Source organism: Cornus florida, unplaced genomic scaffold (assembly GCF_030987335.1).
Source record: "Cornus florida cultivar Cherokee Brave unplaced genomic scaffold, ASM3098733v1 CherokeeBrave_3.0.0_Hap2_Chr07, whole genome shotgun sequence".
NCBI classification, from domain to species: Eukaryota; Viridiplantae; Streptophyta; class Magnoliopsida; order Cornales; family Cornaceae; genus Cornus; species Cornus florida.
This window is the reverse complement of record NW_026775577.1, coordinates 18,464,339-18,482,966: the sequence shown is the minus strand read 5'-3', so window position 1 is coordinate 18,482,966 and position 18,628 is coordinate 18,464,339. Positions and strand designations below refer to the sequence as shown.

The 18,628-nt window shown below is 33.0% G+C and overlaps 2 protein-coding genes across 8 annotated transcripts; one reads left to right on the top strand and one right to left on the bottom strand.

Annotated features, from left to right (window-relative positions):
- Positions 1 to 561: 561 nt before the first annotated feature.
- Positions 562 to 10,491, top strand: LOC132266666 (phosphatidylinositol/phosphatidylcholine transfer protein SFH12-like). 7 transcript variants are annotated; one of them, XM_059767599.1, is made up of 16 exons: positions 562 to 635; positions 806 to 875; positions 1,132 to 1,270; positions 1,680 to 1,932; positions 2,738 to 2,837; positions 2,930 to 3,196; positions 3,478 to 3,555; positions 4,113 to 4,214; positions 4,297 to 4,346; positions 4,572 to 4,671; positions 4,789 to 4,884; positions 5,239 to 5,355; positions 6,677 to 6,794; positions 8,982 to 9,382; positions 9,851 to 9,937; positions 10,035 to 10,491. In XM_059767599.1, the coding sequence occupies exons 3-16, from the start codon at positions 1,243 to 1,245 to the stop codon at positions 10,050 to 10,052; spliced, it is 1,815 nt and encodes a 604-aa protein (XP_059623582.1). In that variant the 5' UTR covers positions 562 to 635; positions 806 to 875; positions 1,132 to 1,242; the 3' UTR covers positions 10,053 to 10,491. The 7 variants fall into 7 exon arrangements, with proteins under 7 accessions (XP_059623582.1, XP_059623585.1, XP_059623584.1 ...); XM_059767602.1 differs by having other exon boundaries at positions 562 to 875; positions 4,798 to 4,884; XM_059767601.1 differs by having other exon boundaries at positions 562 to 875; positions 8,988 to 9,382.
- An 838-nt stretch (positions 10,492 to 11,329) lies between these two features.
- On the bottom strand, positions 11,330 to 15,111 carry LOC132266668 (transcription factor bHLH110-like). The gene is made up of 7 exons (XM_059767605.1): positions 14,753 to 15,111; positions 13,612 to 14,188; positions 12,634 to 12,771; positions 12,485 to 12,550; positions 12,288 to 12,353; positions 12,017 to 12,076; positions 11,330 to 11,639 (listed from the first exon to the last, which is right to left on the bottom strand). The coding sequence occupies exons 1-7, from the start codon at positions 14,878 to 14,880 to the stop codon at positions 11,529 to 11,531; spliced, it is 1,146 nt and encodes a 381-aa protein (XP_059623588.1). The 5' UTR covers positions 14,881 to 15,111; the 3' UTR covers positions 11,330 to 11,528.
- Positions 15,112 to 18,628: the final 3,517 nt, after the last annotated feature.

The following is an 18,628-nucleotide window of genomic DNA, read 5'->3' as shown; positions in this document are numbered from 1 at the left end:
AAGCTTGATAATCCCAGTGTTATTATTTTGGCTAATCGATGTGTCCGGGCTTTGCCACGACTAATTTACGGGACTCGTGCAAGGTTTCCCTAACACGGATTGGTTAAAACTCGAACTATGTCTGCAGGCGTAATCCCCTAAAGAATTGTTTGCACTTATCAAGAATCAATCTTGAAACTTGATGATTCATGAGACACTAAGGCGCAAGTCTTTAACAATCCTAAAGTTTTTACTATAAATAGTTCATGTACTTTCTTGTGTATCAAAACTGGAGAAAATAGTGTTACATTTTCATGTTAAAGAGTATTCCTTTTTTGAAATAATGAGTATCAATCCTCAAATTAATAAATATCACATTTAAAAAATAATTAGTGTGCGCACTCGCAAAATGATACTTCAAGAAATAAATATTGCATTATTTTGACATATAGTGTAAATGTGTTTTCTTGTCGAGAAAAAGAAAAAACACACTTGTTTTCACTGGGCTTGGATTTTCCAGCCCAAGAGTCTTCGTTATAATAAGCCTCGAGAATCCTATACATGATTGCGAGCGTACTCGAGCAAAATGAGTCGCGAGATACTGAATCATTTTACCGGGAAAGAAGGAAGAGACGTTAGGAGGAGTTGGGTGAGCGGTATGGTTTGCACTCTCTCTTTCTCTCTCTCTCCATTTTGGGAACAGAGTGCTTTCTTTCTGTTCCCAAATGAATCAAAGCCCTAAATACCTCTATCTCTCCACCATTATAGATGTATTACACACACTTTCTTACTCCCTCTCTCTCTCACCTCTCCGCCTTTTTCTTAGGGCTTCATGTTCAGAGCAATATTCGGTAATTTATACTCCACTCCCTCCCTCACGCTCACATTTTCCAGAGGTAATTTCTCTGCTACAACTTTTTTTCTTCTTCATTACTTGTCAATTTTCTTCATGTAATTATCCAATTACAAAATACACACTACAAATTTTCATTGTATATAGTATAAATTTGAATTGTTGTGTGATAGAGACTGTTTTCTTGTTTGTGCATCTGTGTTGTCGCTTTGATTTTAACGTTTTAGATTGTGATAGATATACTGCAAATATATGTAATGTTGTCTGATTTTATGGCTCAATAATGGTGGGATTTGCAGGCATTTGGCTAGGGCTTGGTTTCTGGCATCTTTATTTGTGATTTGAGTGCTTGATTCTTCTACCTTGTTGCTGTCACTTCATTGATTAACTGATAATCTCCAAGTGACAACATGTCTGGACCCCTATCGCCTAAACCCGGTACATTTTTCACTTTTCTTTCTCTTAATTCATTAAGTTGAATCTGTTTCTTGATTCACTAAGTTGAATTTGTTTTAATTTGTGCTAACAATAAAAGTCATGGAGATTTATGCTTATTTTCAGAAACCACAAAGTTGAGGTAATTTTAAATTTTTATGAATTCTTTCGTCTAATATATTTATATTAGCAATATTTCTGCTGGAATTGGACATTAGTTATAAATTATTGGAGAAATAAATTGCCAAGAACCTCTCATTTCGACGGGCCTTGTTGGCCTTTGTAATCTTAATGCTTCAATAAGACACCAAATAGCAAGAGCAATGGCAGTTAATTATATTTAGGTTTTTCATGTTCATATTTTGATACATCATGTTTAGGGCTTAATTCCTTTTTTATCATTTCTTTACAGATCTTGATGTTGAAAATAATGAGGATGAGAGGAAGACTAGAATTGGGTCTTTCAAGAAAGCAGCAATTAGTGCCTCCACCAAGTTCAGACATTCTTTTGCCAAAAAAGGTAGGAGAAGTAGTAAAGTCATGTCCGCCGAAATCGAGGATGAGTATGATGCTGAGGAATTACAGGCCGTAGATGCCTTGCGCCAAGCACTTATATTGGATGAATTACTACCATCTAGGCACGATGATTATCATATGATGCTCAGGTCATTTCCTTTCCTTCTTTCATATCTTTTTTTAAATGAACACATGGTTTTAAATTTTGTACTTGGATACATTTAGTTCAAATCTATGATGGGGTTATCATTAGCAAATTTGCTAGAGAATAAGATGGAGAACATAGAATATGTATATGATATATACATATTAATCTATGGAGTAGCATTGTGGTGGAATCAGTGCAAAGAGAGGTAATAAATAACATACGTGGTATCTTTTATCTTGCTGATCTCAAATCCTGAAGAGACCCCAGAGAATCAAACAATCGATACCTTCCTTAATTTAACCTTGCCATTTTCTTCCAAAATCCTTCTCATCCATGTGATGAAGGAATCGGTAATGAACGTAATCATAAATTTACTGTGTTTGTAGTGTATGCTTGTGTAATTAAAAGGTACATAATATGGAAATTTCACAATTGCCACTACACTAAATTTTCCGAAGTTCAAATATCAAATTGTATAGCTTCATAGATATGTACAGAGGTAAACTTCACAAGATTAAAGCAAGTATGGGCACAATATAGTGCTTAAATTCTTGAATTTTATTGTCAGATTTACTTTAATTGATTTTTTAATCACCCATGAGAATATGGTTATATGTGGATATAAAGACGTCGAATGTTTGAGATTCTTGTTTAGCAATATGTTAGTAGTATTTTACTGTAAATGATTTGAGTACCTTTAGTATCACATGGAATATTTATGTCATAAAAAAGCAGTTGGAACATCACTGCTCTACTGTTTTTAACCTGGCGACATGAGCTTGTTAATTTACTCTTTGATTACACAGATTTCTGAAGGCCAGGAAATTTGATATTGAGAAAACAAAGCAAATGTGGGCCGATATGCTTAATTGGAGGAAGGAATTTGGGGCTGATACAATCATGGAGGTATTTAGTGGAGGAACTCTTAATGCTAGCCAAGATTATGCCTCTCTTCTGAATTTCATTGTCCTCCCTTCTGTTTTTTTTTTTTTTTAAAGGATTTTGAATTTAAGGAAGTCAATGAAGTCAAGGAACATTATCCCCAAGGACATCATGGAGTGGATAAGGAAGGCCATCCAGTTTACATTGAGAGACTGGGGAAAGTAGACGCCACAAAGCTGATGCAAGCCACAACAATGGACCGCTATGTAAAATACCATGTACAGGAGTTTGAGAGGACCTTTGCTGTCAAGTTCCCAGCTTGTTCAGTTGCAGCTAAAAAGCACATTGATCAAAGTACTACCATCCTGGATGTGCAAGGAGTGGTAAGAGGGAATAGCTAGTCTAATGTTAACTAAATTTGTTTTGTCCAAAAACATAATCTAATAAAATTAGATTAGATTAAACCCAAGTTTTATAACCAAAATAAAACTTCTCTATTTACTTACTTGAAATAGATATTACTTGTCATAGATCTTTGAAATAACGATAAGTATCTTTAAAAGTTTATATTATTCTGAGTTGGATGCAAAGTAGGCATATTGGTATTGTTAGTTGATTATTCTGAAAAAAGCAATTCGGATTAATACTTCAATTGGTGCCTTAGGGACTTAAAAATTTCAACAAAGCAGCAAGGGAACTTATCCAATGCCTTCAGAAGATTGATAATGACAATTATCCAGAGGTACTGATTTGTGTTTATCATTTTCCAATGTTATACTACCAGCATCTTGCTTTGCAGGGGCGGCTCAATATAATTTGAGGCCTTAGGCCAAAAAAATATAAAAGTGGCATTTTAATATCTAATATATAGTCAATCCAATTATCTTTCTTGTCACATAATCGATCTTAGAGTTATACAACTTATACTTAATGAAAAAGGATGGGAAATATGTAAGCAATAATAAGGAAAAAAGAACAAAGAAGATAAAGTTAAAATAAGATTATGGAAAGTTTTACAAATTCCGGTGGAAAAAGTTTACTAAACCCTCTGTTACCTCTGTTGAAAAATAGAGAGAGAGAGAGAGAGAGAAAAAAAAAAAAAAAAATCTTTTGGTCCCTATTAAATATCTATTTGTTAGGGTAGGAAATAAAAATTTTAGGAAGGATATAATATAAAGAAATAAAAAAATTTGAGGCCTAAGTCGCCTAAGGGTCCAGCCGCCCCTGTTGCTTTGTCTATGGTCTTGGAGTTTGATGATGTGCTTTTGTATGTCACATGCAAAATTTTCTTCATCGTAGACCTTGAATCGCATGCTCATCATCAACGCGGGTTCTGGATTTCGAATGTTGTGGAACACTGTTAAGTCTTTCCTTGATCCTAAAACTACAGCAAAGATCCATGTAAGACGTCACCTACCTCTGCTGGAACTGCTAGTTTCAATCAAGGAAATATAATTAATCAGTGAATGGAATTATTCAACAGGTTCTAAGTAACAAGTACCAGAGCAAGTTGCTTGAAATAATTGATGCAAGGTAAGCATCTTCTAGATTGATTCAAAGCCTGCACTTTTTCCCAATTTTCATTTTCTTGTCTTTTGCAATAATTCAAATTTATCCTCTTATATGAAATATGACGTCTTTTTATTTTTATTTTTATTTTATAAATAAACTTCCATTGTGTAATTTAAAGCTTTTCACTTTATCTATTTCACTTTATAGAACTGTTTATATATCCCCCTTTTTCTGGCTTTGTTCCAGTGAATTGCCAGAATTTTTAGGAGGTACCTGTACTTGTGCCGATCAAGGAGGCTGTATGCGTTCTGATAAGGGGCCGTGGAAGGACCCAGAAATTTTGAAGGTTCTCTAGTACTTTTTTGTTTTACTAACCTCTAAATGATATACAAGATTATTGACAATCTATAGTATTCAGTTTTCACTTTGACTTGCAATTTTATGGTGACAATAATTTTAGCAGATGGTGCAGAATGGTGAAGCCAAATGTAGTAGGATAGCCGGAAATCAAGCTACAGATGAGAAAACAATGTCTGAGGATGAAACAGAGAACCCAAAGGTATGATATGACCAAGTCTTTCAATACGTATCTCATTTTTCTTAATGTTTGTGAATATGCCCTTCTGTTGCTAGCAATTTTAATAGACTGCCCCTGTATTATTACTCAGTTAGCTTACTACTGTCTTTTGTTCAAGTTTTTCTTGTCACTGATGAATGAATTATCTTATGTTATATTTCTAGTTAATAAAATCAGGGATGTGACTTTTACAATCTGAAGTCATCTTCAGATGTAGATGACTTATTTAATATTATTAAATCATAATTTATGGGCTTATTACACTTTCTTTGTAAAAGTTCTTTTTGTCAGTGGTGAATTGCTTAGATTCCTTTGTATTTATAATTATTGTAATAGGGGTCTAACTCTTCCATTAAGGAGGCAGCATCAGATGTGGATCAGTTGCAATCTTCTTCTCTAAGACATCCAAGTAGCTATATACAGCATCCAAAATTCTCTCCTATTCATGAAGCAGTAAGTATTGTTTAAGTCTTTTACAAAAAATTGAAAAAAGATCATGTATAATCTTTTTATTCAAATAAAAAGATATCTGTTCTGTTGACCACCTCCTTATGCATTGCCCTGTGGCGAATGACTGTTGGAATCTTATTTTTGGGTTGTTTGGCATGTGTTGGGTAATGCCAAGATCTACTAAGGATTTGATTTATGTATGGAGAGGTTGTCGCGTGAGAAGGGATGTACGCGATTTCTGGAGAGTTATCCCACATTGTGTTTTGTGGTGTATTTAGAAGGAGAGAAATAGTAGAATGTTTGAAGATAAAGAGTTGTCTACGGCAATGGTGAAACATCACATTCTTTGCTCTCTATTCTCTTATGTGAAGAGGAGTTCTTGTTCTTCTTCTGATGATTTAATTATTTTTTTGGATTCCTTGGGGTCTTAGTCCCGGTTCTATTTCTGTAATAGGGACGCGTTCCCCTTTTGAGCGCCTTTTTTATATTATTATTACTTATAAAAAAAAAAAGATATCTGTTCAAGGATTTGAATATTAAAGTTACACCCTCTCTAATAGCTTGAGCTTTTAGAGTAGATGGTTCTTGACATGGTATCAGATCAGGCATGATCCTGTGTTCAAACCTCACCATCACCCTGATAATCAAAATTGAAACGTGCGTTGGACCAAAAAAGGCCACACATGAAGGGCCGTGTTGAAGGATTTAAATATCAAAGTTACACCCTCTCTAATAGTTTAAGCTTTTAGAGTAGATGGTTGTTAACAATGTCCATGTATAAATTGATAGCTAGCTGAAAAAAGAATTATATCAGGTAGGGCAGCTAGACTGCTGAGACAGTTTGGAGGCCTCTAGCATTATATGTCACAGAAGTGACGTCGGTTTTATTTATTATCATTGTTTTTTTACAGCCAAGCTGATTTTCTGGATCACCATGATGTGGAACTTGTGCCAACAGATTATAATGTTATTCCCTCATGATGTCCTTAGCCCAGTTTGTTTATTTATTCATATTTTGTTACTCTTGGTACTTGTAATGGGAAATCTAATGAAGTGATTGATTTCCATTCTCTTTCATCAATGTTCTTTATGCACCACTCACACACACTTCGCTATATATGGATTACAAAGTATAAGCTTACAATAGAAAGGCTATTTAAAAAGTGTTGGAGTACATCCAGCACATTAAACATCATTGGTTTCCTTAGTTTGCGTTTGATTCAATCTCTGTTGGATTTGTTTCTGTTTGCCCCTCATTTGTCATCACAAGAATGCATCTGACTTACTTCTTTTTCACATTTTTGTTTGAATAAAAAAATCACAGGTTTTTGTTAGCCAAAATTGCCATAAACCATGCGGGTATGAAGTCCCAATGGTTGATAAGACTGTTGAAACATCTCAGGCAAAAATGGTAAATAATGACAGATTTACCTTCTCCAAAGGTACATTGCCTGGTTTTTTGGTTGAATGCATTTGCAATCTTTATTTTAATGCTTTCCAGTGGCTATGACATAAAATTTGGGAAGTGCATAAGTCACTACGTAAAATTTTGCAAAATTCACCATCAGGGAAGAAAGTTTTTACTTTGTATAATTTATATAACAAAGTATGCGCTCTATATTTGGAGAAAAAAGATAGAAGAACACACACATACACGCGCACACAAACACAATACGTGGGCTCAGAACTAACTGGCACTAGTTCGGGACATTGTAATGTTTCCTGGGTCTCAATCTTGTCTTGAGGTGGTCGGTTCAGATGTGCCTCAATTTAGTTTGGTTATTTACATTGCTATGACCCTTTTGTTATGTGTACTTGTCATTTAATGCTTAAAGAGCATAGTTGAACAGTGTAATGGATAAATATGTTGACCATGTTAGCCTGAATTTGCAATTTAAGAATTGAATCAAGAGATACGTTGTGTGTCAATTATGTCAGAATCCATCATTCAGTGTGTCCCACTTGTAATTTCTAGGACTGGAAGATGACTAGTCTAATATGTTGCAACTGCAACTTTTCTCGCATGGTACCTCATTGATGTCAGACAAAATTTTCTTCTTTTTTGAGAAAGTGATGTCATAGCATACATACATACATATGAGCCAAAATGTTTGGTAAAGATCTACTAAAATCCCTTGATTAATGTACAATCAGCATCATTATCATCATGGTCATCGTCATCATCCTTGCCTGGATGCCAACCGAATTGGGTCAGCCATATAAAATATTTTCGCCCTTGCTCTTTATATGACTAGCTATATATCCTATTATTTTTAATTTCCAAAAGACTGTTCTTTATTGTTTTGTCGCATGTTAGTTTTGATATATATCTTTCTCTCTTACCTTTTATTTTAACTAGTTTTGCTCTTTATATCGGTCTATATTGTACATGTATATACCATCAAAGACTACTTTCTTCTAACTTCTTTTTAATAGGCCTAATTTATCTATTATATATTGATTAATATTCATGTCTCTTTTTTGTATAGCTATCATTGATATCAACATTTTCACTTATGGATTGATTATTTTGTATTTTTTTAAACATCTAAATTCTACTCCTAATACTGTAGCATTTCCTTTTTAACCTTTTTTATATGTCTAACTTGTCTCAATTTTGTCCAATCTGATTCCAATTCTACTTATTACATGATTTCTCTCTTCAATATTGAAAGTGGTTATTTTGAGTAATAATTAAGTCTTTAGTTGTTACTATTATATTGTCATTTCCTCTATCTTTAGTGAATTTACCATCTATATATTATACTTTAGTTTTATTAATTTTTGAACATTTTTATTTATTTAGATTTCCATTCGCATTTCCCTTTCTACTATTGGTTCTCTTAGAAGTGTCTATGTCATCAACAAAAACAATTTTAATCATGATTCTAGATGTAAACATAAATTATTATTTTTTCTAAATTAGGTGTAAACATAATATATATAGGCAATCTCAAATAGTTGGATAAGTCTTTGTGAGTTGCTTAAAGTATATTTACTAGACTTGAGATGAAATTGACAATATCCAAGATACCAAAGCTAACGAATGTCTCTGTGAATTTTATCTGAATGAACTCAGATGATCTTTACCATTAAAAAATATTACACGGTTAAAACTGGAGTGAAAAATGCGAAATCTGATAGAGCAGCAAGACCTGTAAAACACAGAATTGTTAAACTCCCTCTACATGTCCCTGTGCCTGTTAGTTCCTCCCCGCATTAAGCATAAAATGTCTTGCTCTTCCTCCCTGTTTCTCTAACGCATTATGTTATGCCCGCCTGGTTTTAAGTTCTTTCCACTCTAGGCATATGTGCAACTCCTTTCTTAATTCCTGTTTGAAGTCCACTCCTTCTCAATAATCTTTTACTTTAAACCATATTACTGTCTGATGAACATGAACTTTTCTTATTCTGAATAAAAATTGAAAACACAGTCTACAGAGAAGAAGAATGAAACCACCATTTTCATCTGTATTTGAGTCCATTGATTATTGTAATTTTTTTCCCCAGCAAATTCTGCTGGGGTCTGTTCCAGATATTTTCTTTTAATTTAAAGCACCAACCATTTAGTTAAAAGCACATACTTATGCCCAACCTTTTTAGTACATATTGACTTTTCTGTTGTATAGCAGCAGATTGTTTCTCAATGCATGATCCTTGCAAGGCTCCTGAAGGGTTTTGCAATCAGAGCTCCACTGGTTTCATGTCCTTTGTTATGGGTGTTGTCACCATGATCAGACTGGCCCGCGACATGCCCAAGAGGCTCACCAATGCCACTCTTTATTCCAGCCCCATGTACTGTGATGATACAATGATGAAAGGACAGGCGCACCCACACCAGTTACGAGCACCTACCATCTGTGGTGCAGGGGAGTACTTGTCTGTCGTGAGACGCATGGTTGAATTGGAAGAGAAAATGACCATTCTCAGTGCAAAACCTGTAGCCATGCCCCCTGAGAAGGAGGAAATGCTGAATGCTGCTTTAAGCCGGGTTGATGCCTTGGAGCAAGAGCTCATGGCGACCAAGAAGGTTTCTTGTTTTACTTGATTTCCTTTTGTTCTTTTTATCGTCCGGGATGCACTACTAAGTTCTTAACATTCTGTCACTTTTAGTTTGGGCTCCATAGGAGTTGCTGAATTACCTGATGGTTTCCTTATTTTCGTGTTTGTCTCATAAGATTTCGTTTAGTTGGAACAGAACAATGGAGAGGTAGCTTAGAGCTAGATGATTATATTAATAATATATTTTGTTGTCCTCACACTGGGGAGAAGTCAATCTGCCCAATTTTTCTAAAAGGAAAAAGTTCTTAATAAATACAAAATAAAAGTGCTAGATTACTTTGTGAAATTTTCTATAGGTTGGTCACTTTTGCTGACCTCATATACTGTATAAAATATATTGTAATGTGAAGGCTATAAAACAGTAAGATGTTTATTTTGAAAACCAAAGCACTGTATTAGAATTAGTTCTGACTTGTTACTGCCATTGTTTATGCAGACTTTGGGGGATGTTCTCGTCCGGCAAGATGAGCTCATGGCCTATATTGATAAAAAGAAGAAGAAGAAATTGGGATTATCTAAAACCGTAACACGTTCAACTTGTTTTTTCCATCTGCATTTGCATGCATCTCACTGAGGCTGTCTCATCTTTTCGTTTTTTGTTTTTTGTTTTTGTAATGCAGAATCTATTCGGCTGGTGAAGGGAATAATGGATGCTTAGGGATGCTGGGAAAACCGGTAGTGTGGTGCTGTTCTGTTTTCCAAGACCGCCCAAATGCTATCTGTTTTCCAAGGTTTTGGTTGAGTGTACAATGCAGTTAGAATAGATATTGAGTCATAATCTTTAACAAGATTTTCAAAATCAATATCCATTGCCCTTATGGTTTGATTGTAGAAGGGTGACCAAAGTGTGATACATTATATATCACTTAGGCAGTTGGTTAGTAGTACTAGGTGATGATTGGCTCTGTTGCAAGGACAAGGTGACCCTGGAAATGTAAAATATTAGCAAAAACAGCACCCAAAATGAGACGGTAACGAAGTGAAATTCAGCCGTTCCATGGTTCTTGGGTCCTGATTACAGAAACAAATTGTAATTTTGATTCTTCTCATAATCAAAATGTATGTTTGATTTGTTTACTCTAGTTTCTCTTGTGCATTTACCAGTTTATTTTTGTCTCCCCAAAGCCATTTTTAACTGCCATTTTTAATAGTTGCCCTTTATTGCCGGTTTTTTCTAGTTCAAGATTGTGTTGTGTTTGTGAGGATTCATGAGCTATAAACTGAAGAAGAAAAGGAGCAACTACATACAGGCTCGTTTGGCATAATAACCTTTACTTATGCTTCTACACAAAAAAAAAAAAAAAAAAAAAAGAACAAAAAGAACAAAAAGAAAGAAACGAAGAGCATAAATTATCACTTTCATTTTACTAATGTGTTAGTATTTTGAACTGTATTCTCAAAGAGCTCCTAATATAAACGTTGGGCAACGATTTGTTTTTAGGATATGGTTAGTATTCTTTTTCACTCTCAAATATGAAGGGCACGCTTGGTATGTTGAAAGTTTTGAGACAACCTTTAAAATATATATATATATATATATATATATATATATATATATGGCATTTTGGAGAAGCGCAGCCCTTAATTTCTTTTTTTTTTGTTTCTTTGATTCTTAGTTGGTACTTACACACGTGTCTGCACTGATATTCGAACCCCTGACTTCCCCTTGGAAAGTAGGAGCCTGATACCGCTAGGTCACTGTCCTTAAAAAAAAAAAAACTAACAACCAAAAGGAGCATTTGAAAAATAATAAGCATCCAAGTCCTTGAAAACCCTCCATCACAGGAAAAAGAATTCAAAATACATATAACATTAATTTTAAGCATGGAAAATAAAGCATATAATAAGGGCAATGCATGAGGTGGGTGTCCTTTTATCCCTAGTCAGATTAGCAGTCTTAAAGACTCATATCAACTGAACTGGAAGCAACACAGCTTTTAATGGATTAAATGGTGCTCTATTTTAGAAACATTTTAGAGAATGACCAATTTGATCCACTAAAACACGAAAAATCTTCATACTGTTTACAAACGATCTTTTACCATTTTTGTAGCAGCATACTGGTCTCATTACTGAGGAGGTCAGGGGGATGGCTTCATATATATATATACACTTCAGTTGTAAGCAGATATATATGACGTAAATGATAGGGGTGCTAGGCATAACCCTCTACTTCTGAGGTCGTCTTGTTTCAATTCTTCCTCTCCATCCTCCATGTTTGGAGTCTGTCACATAGTGAACAATAAGAAGTACTGAGAAGTACAATATTTGATTATTGAACTTATAATAAATGAGTAAATAAATTTTTTACTATGAATTGGTTGTTCAAATTATGAATCAAAAGTACGAGAGTCTGCAATTTATTCGAATTAATTGTTTCATGTCAAATAAAATTTTTAAAAGATGAAAACTGATAAAAAATAATTATAAATGTATTAACTAAGTAGAAATATTATCAATTTAATATATATGTAGATTTTTATACTTATTAGTTTGATTACAAAATTAATGAAAAATTAATATAACATTAAACAACACATGTACATACCATGTTAGACAAAGACTAGCTTGCATTAAATACTTAGAAAATAAATTTTCTTACCCCTTGAATCGTTCTACAATGGCTGTTGGAAGATGACTTCATATATGGCACTGTCAGTTTCTGCATGAAATTAAATTGAAGATCAGAGTTATATATATATATATATATATATATATATATATATATACGCACACACACACACACACTCAAGGGTTCTAACCTTATGCATGTCTTATTAATTTCACTCATTTAATTAATGTTTTATATAAAAAAATAAAAATAAAAATAAAAATAAAAAAATATCAAGAGAAAATAGAGTTTTTGAGACTACCTGAATCTGGTTCTGAAGGAATTGTATGTATCCAATAGCTTCCGTTAGTACGGACGCTGTATCAGTCTGCATGTTCCACGTTACAAAAGTAATTTACCATGAGCTGCTTGGCATGGCCAAACAAATAAAATATTTCTCTTTCTCTCTCCTCTTTCTCTCTCTCACACACACACACAGTTAGTGGGTTGTGAGAGTACCTTGCCGAAAGGTGCCACCAATCTGTGAAGAGCTGCAACCCTGTCTCCTAATTTCTCTTTTCTTACCTAATTTAGTGTCACAGTATAAAATTATTTTTATATATAAAAAACAAAATTAATTTGGTAGCTATTTAGTTCAAAATTAACACCTTAAAAGGTGGACATGGAGAGTGTGACGTGAGTCTAGACTTCTTAGCTGCTTCGTGAGATGGCTTTGGTTCGGAAGATGAGCTACCCATTACTCTCTTTGTTCTTCTAACTTCCTTCTTAGAGGCTGCAGATGATGCCTTATACCGAAAGACTAAAGTTTAGTTGATATATATATATATATATATATATATATATATATATATATAAATGGAAGTTCTATCAAAGTTAGTATTAAGATTCCACATATAGAAATGTAGAAACATAAAGTTAAATATTAAGCATATATTACAAACTCTTGCATGCAATTTGTTCCTTCTCCCCATTTATAATATGATGCTTATATCAAAAATATGTACACACCTTTCAGATATATATATATATATGTGTGTGTGTGTGTGTGTGTGTGTACAGGTTCATTACATATATAATATCAACATACAAATTTATATATAATATATATCTACATACATTCATCTTAATTCCATATGAGAATGGATGGAATCAATCACATACATAATATCAACATGCATGTGTAATATACATGCCTATATATTAAGTTAAATGTATGACAATAAGGATGAAATTCAATACATACATGCACAAATTTAGTAAGAATGCATAGTTTTTCTATTTATTTTATTTTTCTCTCTCTTTTTTGGTAAGTACCAACTATATATATATCACGCAAGTATTTCAAAATTTACTTCAATTAATAGTCAATACCACTTGCATGTATGCTTTTTTATGCTAAATTAAACAGTGAATAAGTAATATTTCAAACAATATGTCAAGACCCTTTTCTTTCCCCTCATAAATTTAACTTTAAAGCATACTAATAACAGCACAATTATGATACAATTTACTATATAACAACTAATATTATCACACACACACACACACACACACAATATGATTGTCAACTAATATAGCACTAGCTAATAAGAGATTTGGAGAAGAAAATATGAGAAAGTACCCACTTTGTTTGAGCTACTTGATGGAGTATCACTTGATTCTTCCACATGAACTTGGCCCAAAGAAACATCTTCTCCAAGAAAACCAAAACTATCATATGAAGACTGGCTGCAACTCCCGCCATTACTATTATTTGTAGAGGTCAAGAGATCCAAAGCCAAGTTCAGACCTAGAGAACTTGAACCTCTTGAAGAAGAAAAATCCAAATTTGAAATACTTGTAGTACTTGGATCATGCCCAAAGTTATAAGTAGTCCTAGGTGGAGCTAAACCACTCAACATACCGCAACTTTCACCATATGAGAACGGCTCGATGATTGGAGAAGTCTCACCAAGATCAAGTACATATAGTTGGTCATGTTTATGAATCATGTCACTAAATTTGGGGAGACATTCTGATGTTTCTTCCCTCGTCGTCATCATTCCGAATTGCAATGTATTGGCTGCAGATTGGTCAGCAAAGCTTCTCTTATCATAAAAACCAGTGCTTTGAATGGTAGAATTTGCATTCTTTGGCCTTGAGTAGTCCCTTGATGAGTTTGGGAGGATTTCATTCATGTATGTGCTATAGTCACTCACATTTCTGCATCATACCATAGAAGATAAGCTATAATTAGTACAATTATAAGTGTGACATTTGAAATGAAGGTGTTATTATGCATTTCTTTTTTAGTACATATTTTGAGTGGTGTAAAATACTGCTAAAACAGTAACAAAAGAACAACGTGCTTCGGCAAAGTGCCTATATGTGAAGAGCACTAGAAGCTCGCTTTTTACTTTATTATTGAAATTTTTTTTGTCTCTAATTTTTTTCATACACAATATAATGGTGGGGATCATGTATACAGGAGAATAAATGATGCGAATAGAAGGAGATCGATAAGAGAAGGAAAAAAGAGAATAGGAACAGGAGGATTTTCTTTCACTGATTCCTCCCTCCTCCCGTAAATCCTCAATAAATGGAAAAGAAACGGCTATCCTATGTTAAATACAAGTAATAGTCATGTTCTTGAGGTACTTTTGAACCTAATAACAAAATAAACCTAAATCATTGGAGTAAAATTTAAATTATATATGGTTAAACAGTTGAGAAAAGAATTAAAAAAAAAAAAAAAAAGTGGTAGGTTGGAAGAATGATTATACTTACGGTATGATGCTTGGACTCCAATCATTGAAGGTTGATACTCCACAGCCAGATTGGGTTGCTAAAGAAGAACACAACCCAACAATTTGTGGCTGGAGCTGATGATGTTGATGAAGATTTTCAGACTCCATAATGATTTTTTGTTTAGGACTTGAAGAAGATCCCAAAATAGAAATATTATTGACTCTTGCCAAACTTTCTATTCAAAAGAAACAAGTGAGAAGGTTTATAATACAGTCTCTCTTGTTTCTTTTATTGTACTCTTATTTCAAGCCTCTCAGCTTAAAGTATAGTTTTCAAAAGTTGGAATTGAAATGTTATACTATATGGTAGTATAATGATATTCTCTCTCTCTATATAGATTTCTCTCTTTCTCTCTCTATAAAAGTGGTACTAGAGAATAATCATGGCTACTATTCTGTCTCACCCCACATGTTCAGGTGCATTTTTATCACATAGCATATTGTCGGTATCCATGGTGTGACATTATGGAAAGTAGACTCGACATAAAAAGGTTGCATCTATGTGCTCTGCACCATATAGCCACATCTCAAACTTTAATCAGGTTCATGTATTTTTATTATTTTATTATTTTTATTTTTATTTTTCTATGAAAAATCAAGGCCATGTACTTTTTAACCTAGTTTAGGACCCAACACTACTTTATTGTACCGGTGAAATGAGCTACCTTTGGCTATAACTAGACCTTGCGGCAGCGTGATGTCATATCATATGATATCATTGGTTGAGTTCTTTTTATTTTTTACTTTTTTTACTGTATATTCTAAAATTTAATTTTCTTTAACCTCTCTCATTTTTGTGTTATTAATAGTTGTGTGATTAAAACATGTAGTTGGGTGTCATTGTATTTTACTCTGTAATCTACCATTAGACTGATATTTTCTATTATAGTACGATGCGTCGATGACGCTCTACTGCATAGGACAAATTTTAATTTATAAACATATGAACACTCATATGAAAAATCTAAAATCTATTTACAATGTTACTATACACAACAAAAAAATAACAATAAGTTTGATGATCGACACAAGGTTAATATTGATAATAATTGATTAATTAATTGTAACTTACTGAATCCAAATGATTGTAACACACCACAATTGATTGGGCACCAAAAGTGTTATAAAAAACTTTCAAGAAAGAGAGAGAGAGAGAGAGTGTGTGTGTGTGTGAGAGAGAGAGAGAGAGAGTTGTGGTGAATGGTGATTAGTACATGCAGTAGCGCAAAACTGAAAATTAAATTGACAGAAAGTAAGATTAAGTTGTCAATTATCAAGTTATGTAATTATGAGATGTTAGTTAAAATAATCTGTAATTATGAGATATTAATTATCCCCACAAGGTTGGTCAGACAGGAAAAAGAGTAAAAGTGATGGGATCCATAATGTGTGACAGAGTTTATGGGCAATTTTGTCCTCTCCCTCTTGGCATTTCCTTCACTGTACCTGCCTTCCATTAATTAGTTCCAGGTTCCAACCACCCTTAATTCACTCTCATTTTTCCATTTATTTGGGCAACATTTAATTTAATAAAGCTTGGCCTTAACTAGTTAATTGTATAACAAAACATCCTGGACTCTATCAAATTAACTTCATTAAGTCATCTCAAGTTTTAGTTTTCTAATTGCAATCTTTATATTACTATATATGGCCTATGGGGATGTATTAAAAAAATATATATTATTTTGGGAGGGCAAATTATATTAACACTACAAGAAAATTAGCTTTTTTACCACGCACTTTTTATCACGATTCCGTATGAACCGTGGTAGAAGACCCTTTCTATCACGGTATTAAAATAACCATGGTAGAAAGTTTTTTTGTTTTATTTTGGTTAAGTAAAGATATAAGGTATAGATCATGTACTTCTTTGAAATTTGTATATGGTTAATTTTATTTTATTTTATTATTTATTTATTTATTTGTATAAAATCATGATTTGGAATTGGTTATATATTTGATGTTATTGATCAGTTGTAAGTTATTTTGGTTATGATACTATTTTTGATTTATTTAGGATTTGCTTCTGTTTGATCTTTACAAAGCTATATTGTAGTTGTAGTAGTAGTAGGATAAAAAAAATAAAAAAGCCCTCCTTAATTAGATAGGGGCTACACTATTTTAAAAAAAAAAAAAAAAAAAAAAAAAAAAAAAAAAAAAAAATCTAAGGACTTTTTTACCATGATTTTTTTTCCGTGGTAGAGAGTTTTTAATATATCACGAATATATCATGGTCTAGAACCGTGGTAAAAAGGTTTTTATCTACCACGGTCCAACACCGTGGTAGAAGGTTTTTTTTCTACCATGGTCCAACATAGTGGTAGAAAATTGGCAATTTACTACCATGGCCGTTACCACCACACTTCAAAACTGTGGTGTAAAGCGTTGTCCACTGTGATAAAAAAACTATTGTCCTTGTAATAGAACGAGTTGTCAATGATTATAGAGACTTTTTGGATTAACGAAGTCAATTGGACTGGCTAAAACATTTTTGGGGACATTTTCAATGAACCTATTCTCGATCGGATTCGGGCTAACTCGTAAAAAGTAGAAGTCTTGATGCTTAGGATGTCGTATTTTAGCTAAATTTCATTGTTTATGCTTTGAAATAGCATTTTCAAGATAGTTGAATATCTCAAAAAATTTGGTAACAATTCCTCGGATTTTAGGTTTTAGTAGTTTTTAGTGTTAGGTTTTTTTTTCTATTTTTTTAATTTCTTAAGATATTTAAATATATTTTTAGCATTTTAACTTTTCTTTTTGCTGTTAAGATTTCTTTATTATAAATACATATACTCGTTAATAATATATTAGAATTTTATGCAACCTATGTTCCACTTTTACTTTGAGAATTCAATCAATTTAGTTTTGGCTTCGTCAAATACACAAACCCACATATTCTTTTTTAGGAATTTGTATCCCGACATTACAATTTGAATGGTGAAAAAATATTGCTAAGTTATAAATGTGGTTAAATAATTGTATCAAACTTTGCTACGACTTATATCTTTCATTTCATTTTATTTTATTTTTATTGCAAGCAATATCTTAGTTTAAAATATGGGTCTGTGTGATTGAGTTTATAAATGTGTGTGTGGGGATAACAATTAGCAAAACCATCCCATCATGGCAACACCTTTAGCCATTTTGAAATTCCAAAATAGAAAAACAGGTCCCTAGTCTCTCTAATCCACTTGCATAACTAGCCACAAATTTGGAATCTTAGTTGTATACGCATTATGCTTCGACCCCATTAAAATAATATTACGTATATTTATAAACCATAACATATATAAGTCCACTTGATAATAATTCGTTTTGCTATCATTATCTGGGGACCACTTTTTCGCTATATATATAGCTAGTCAACCATGGTCAAAAATTTGGTTTTGTTATAGTAGTGTAATTCAACCTCACTTTATCATGAAAAAAATCAAATATATATAGAGTACGATATTGATTAACTCAAATGTTTACATAAGAATGAAAAATAAGTTTGTACTAAGTGTGAACTTTAACATTTTTCGTTTAAGAGGTGTCTCACATTACATTTGAATGGGTAGTTAAATGAATATAAATAAGTATATAACATTATTCGTTACAATACTATAATAATAGTTTAAATTTTTGGGTCAGCAGGTAAGCGTCCATTCGTTACCGTTAGTATCAGAATTAAATTCAATTCTTAATCCAGTGTCACGTCAAATGCTCGAGCCAAAAGTATCCAGGTGACCACCTTAATGGGGTAGGTAGGATAGTTTGATCGCAACGAAAACATTGCGAATTCAGGTAGAGGAGAATGTTGGAGGTGTCCCATATCAGATCCTAATTATAGGAAGTGAAATAGGTACAAATT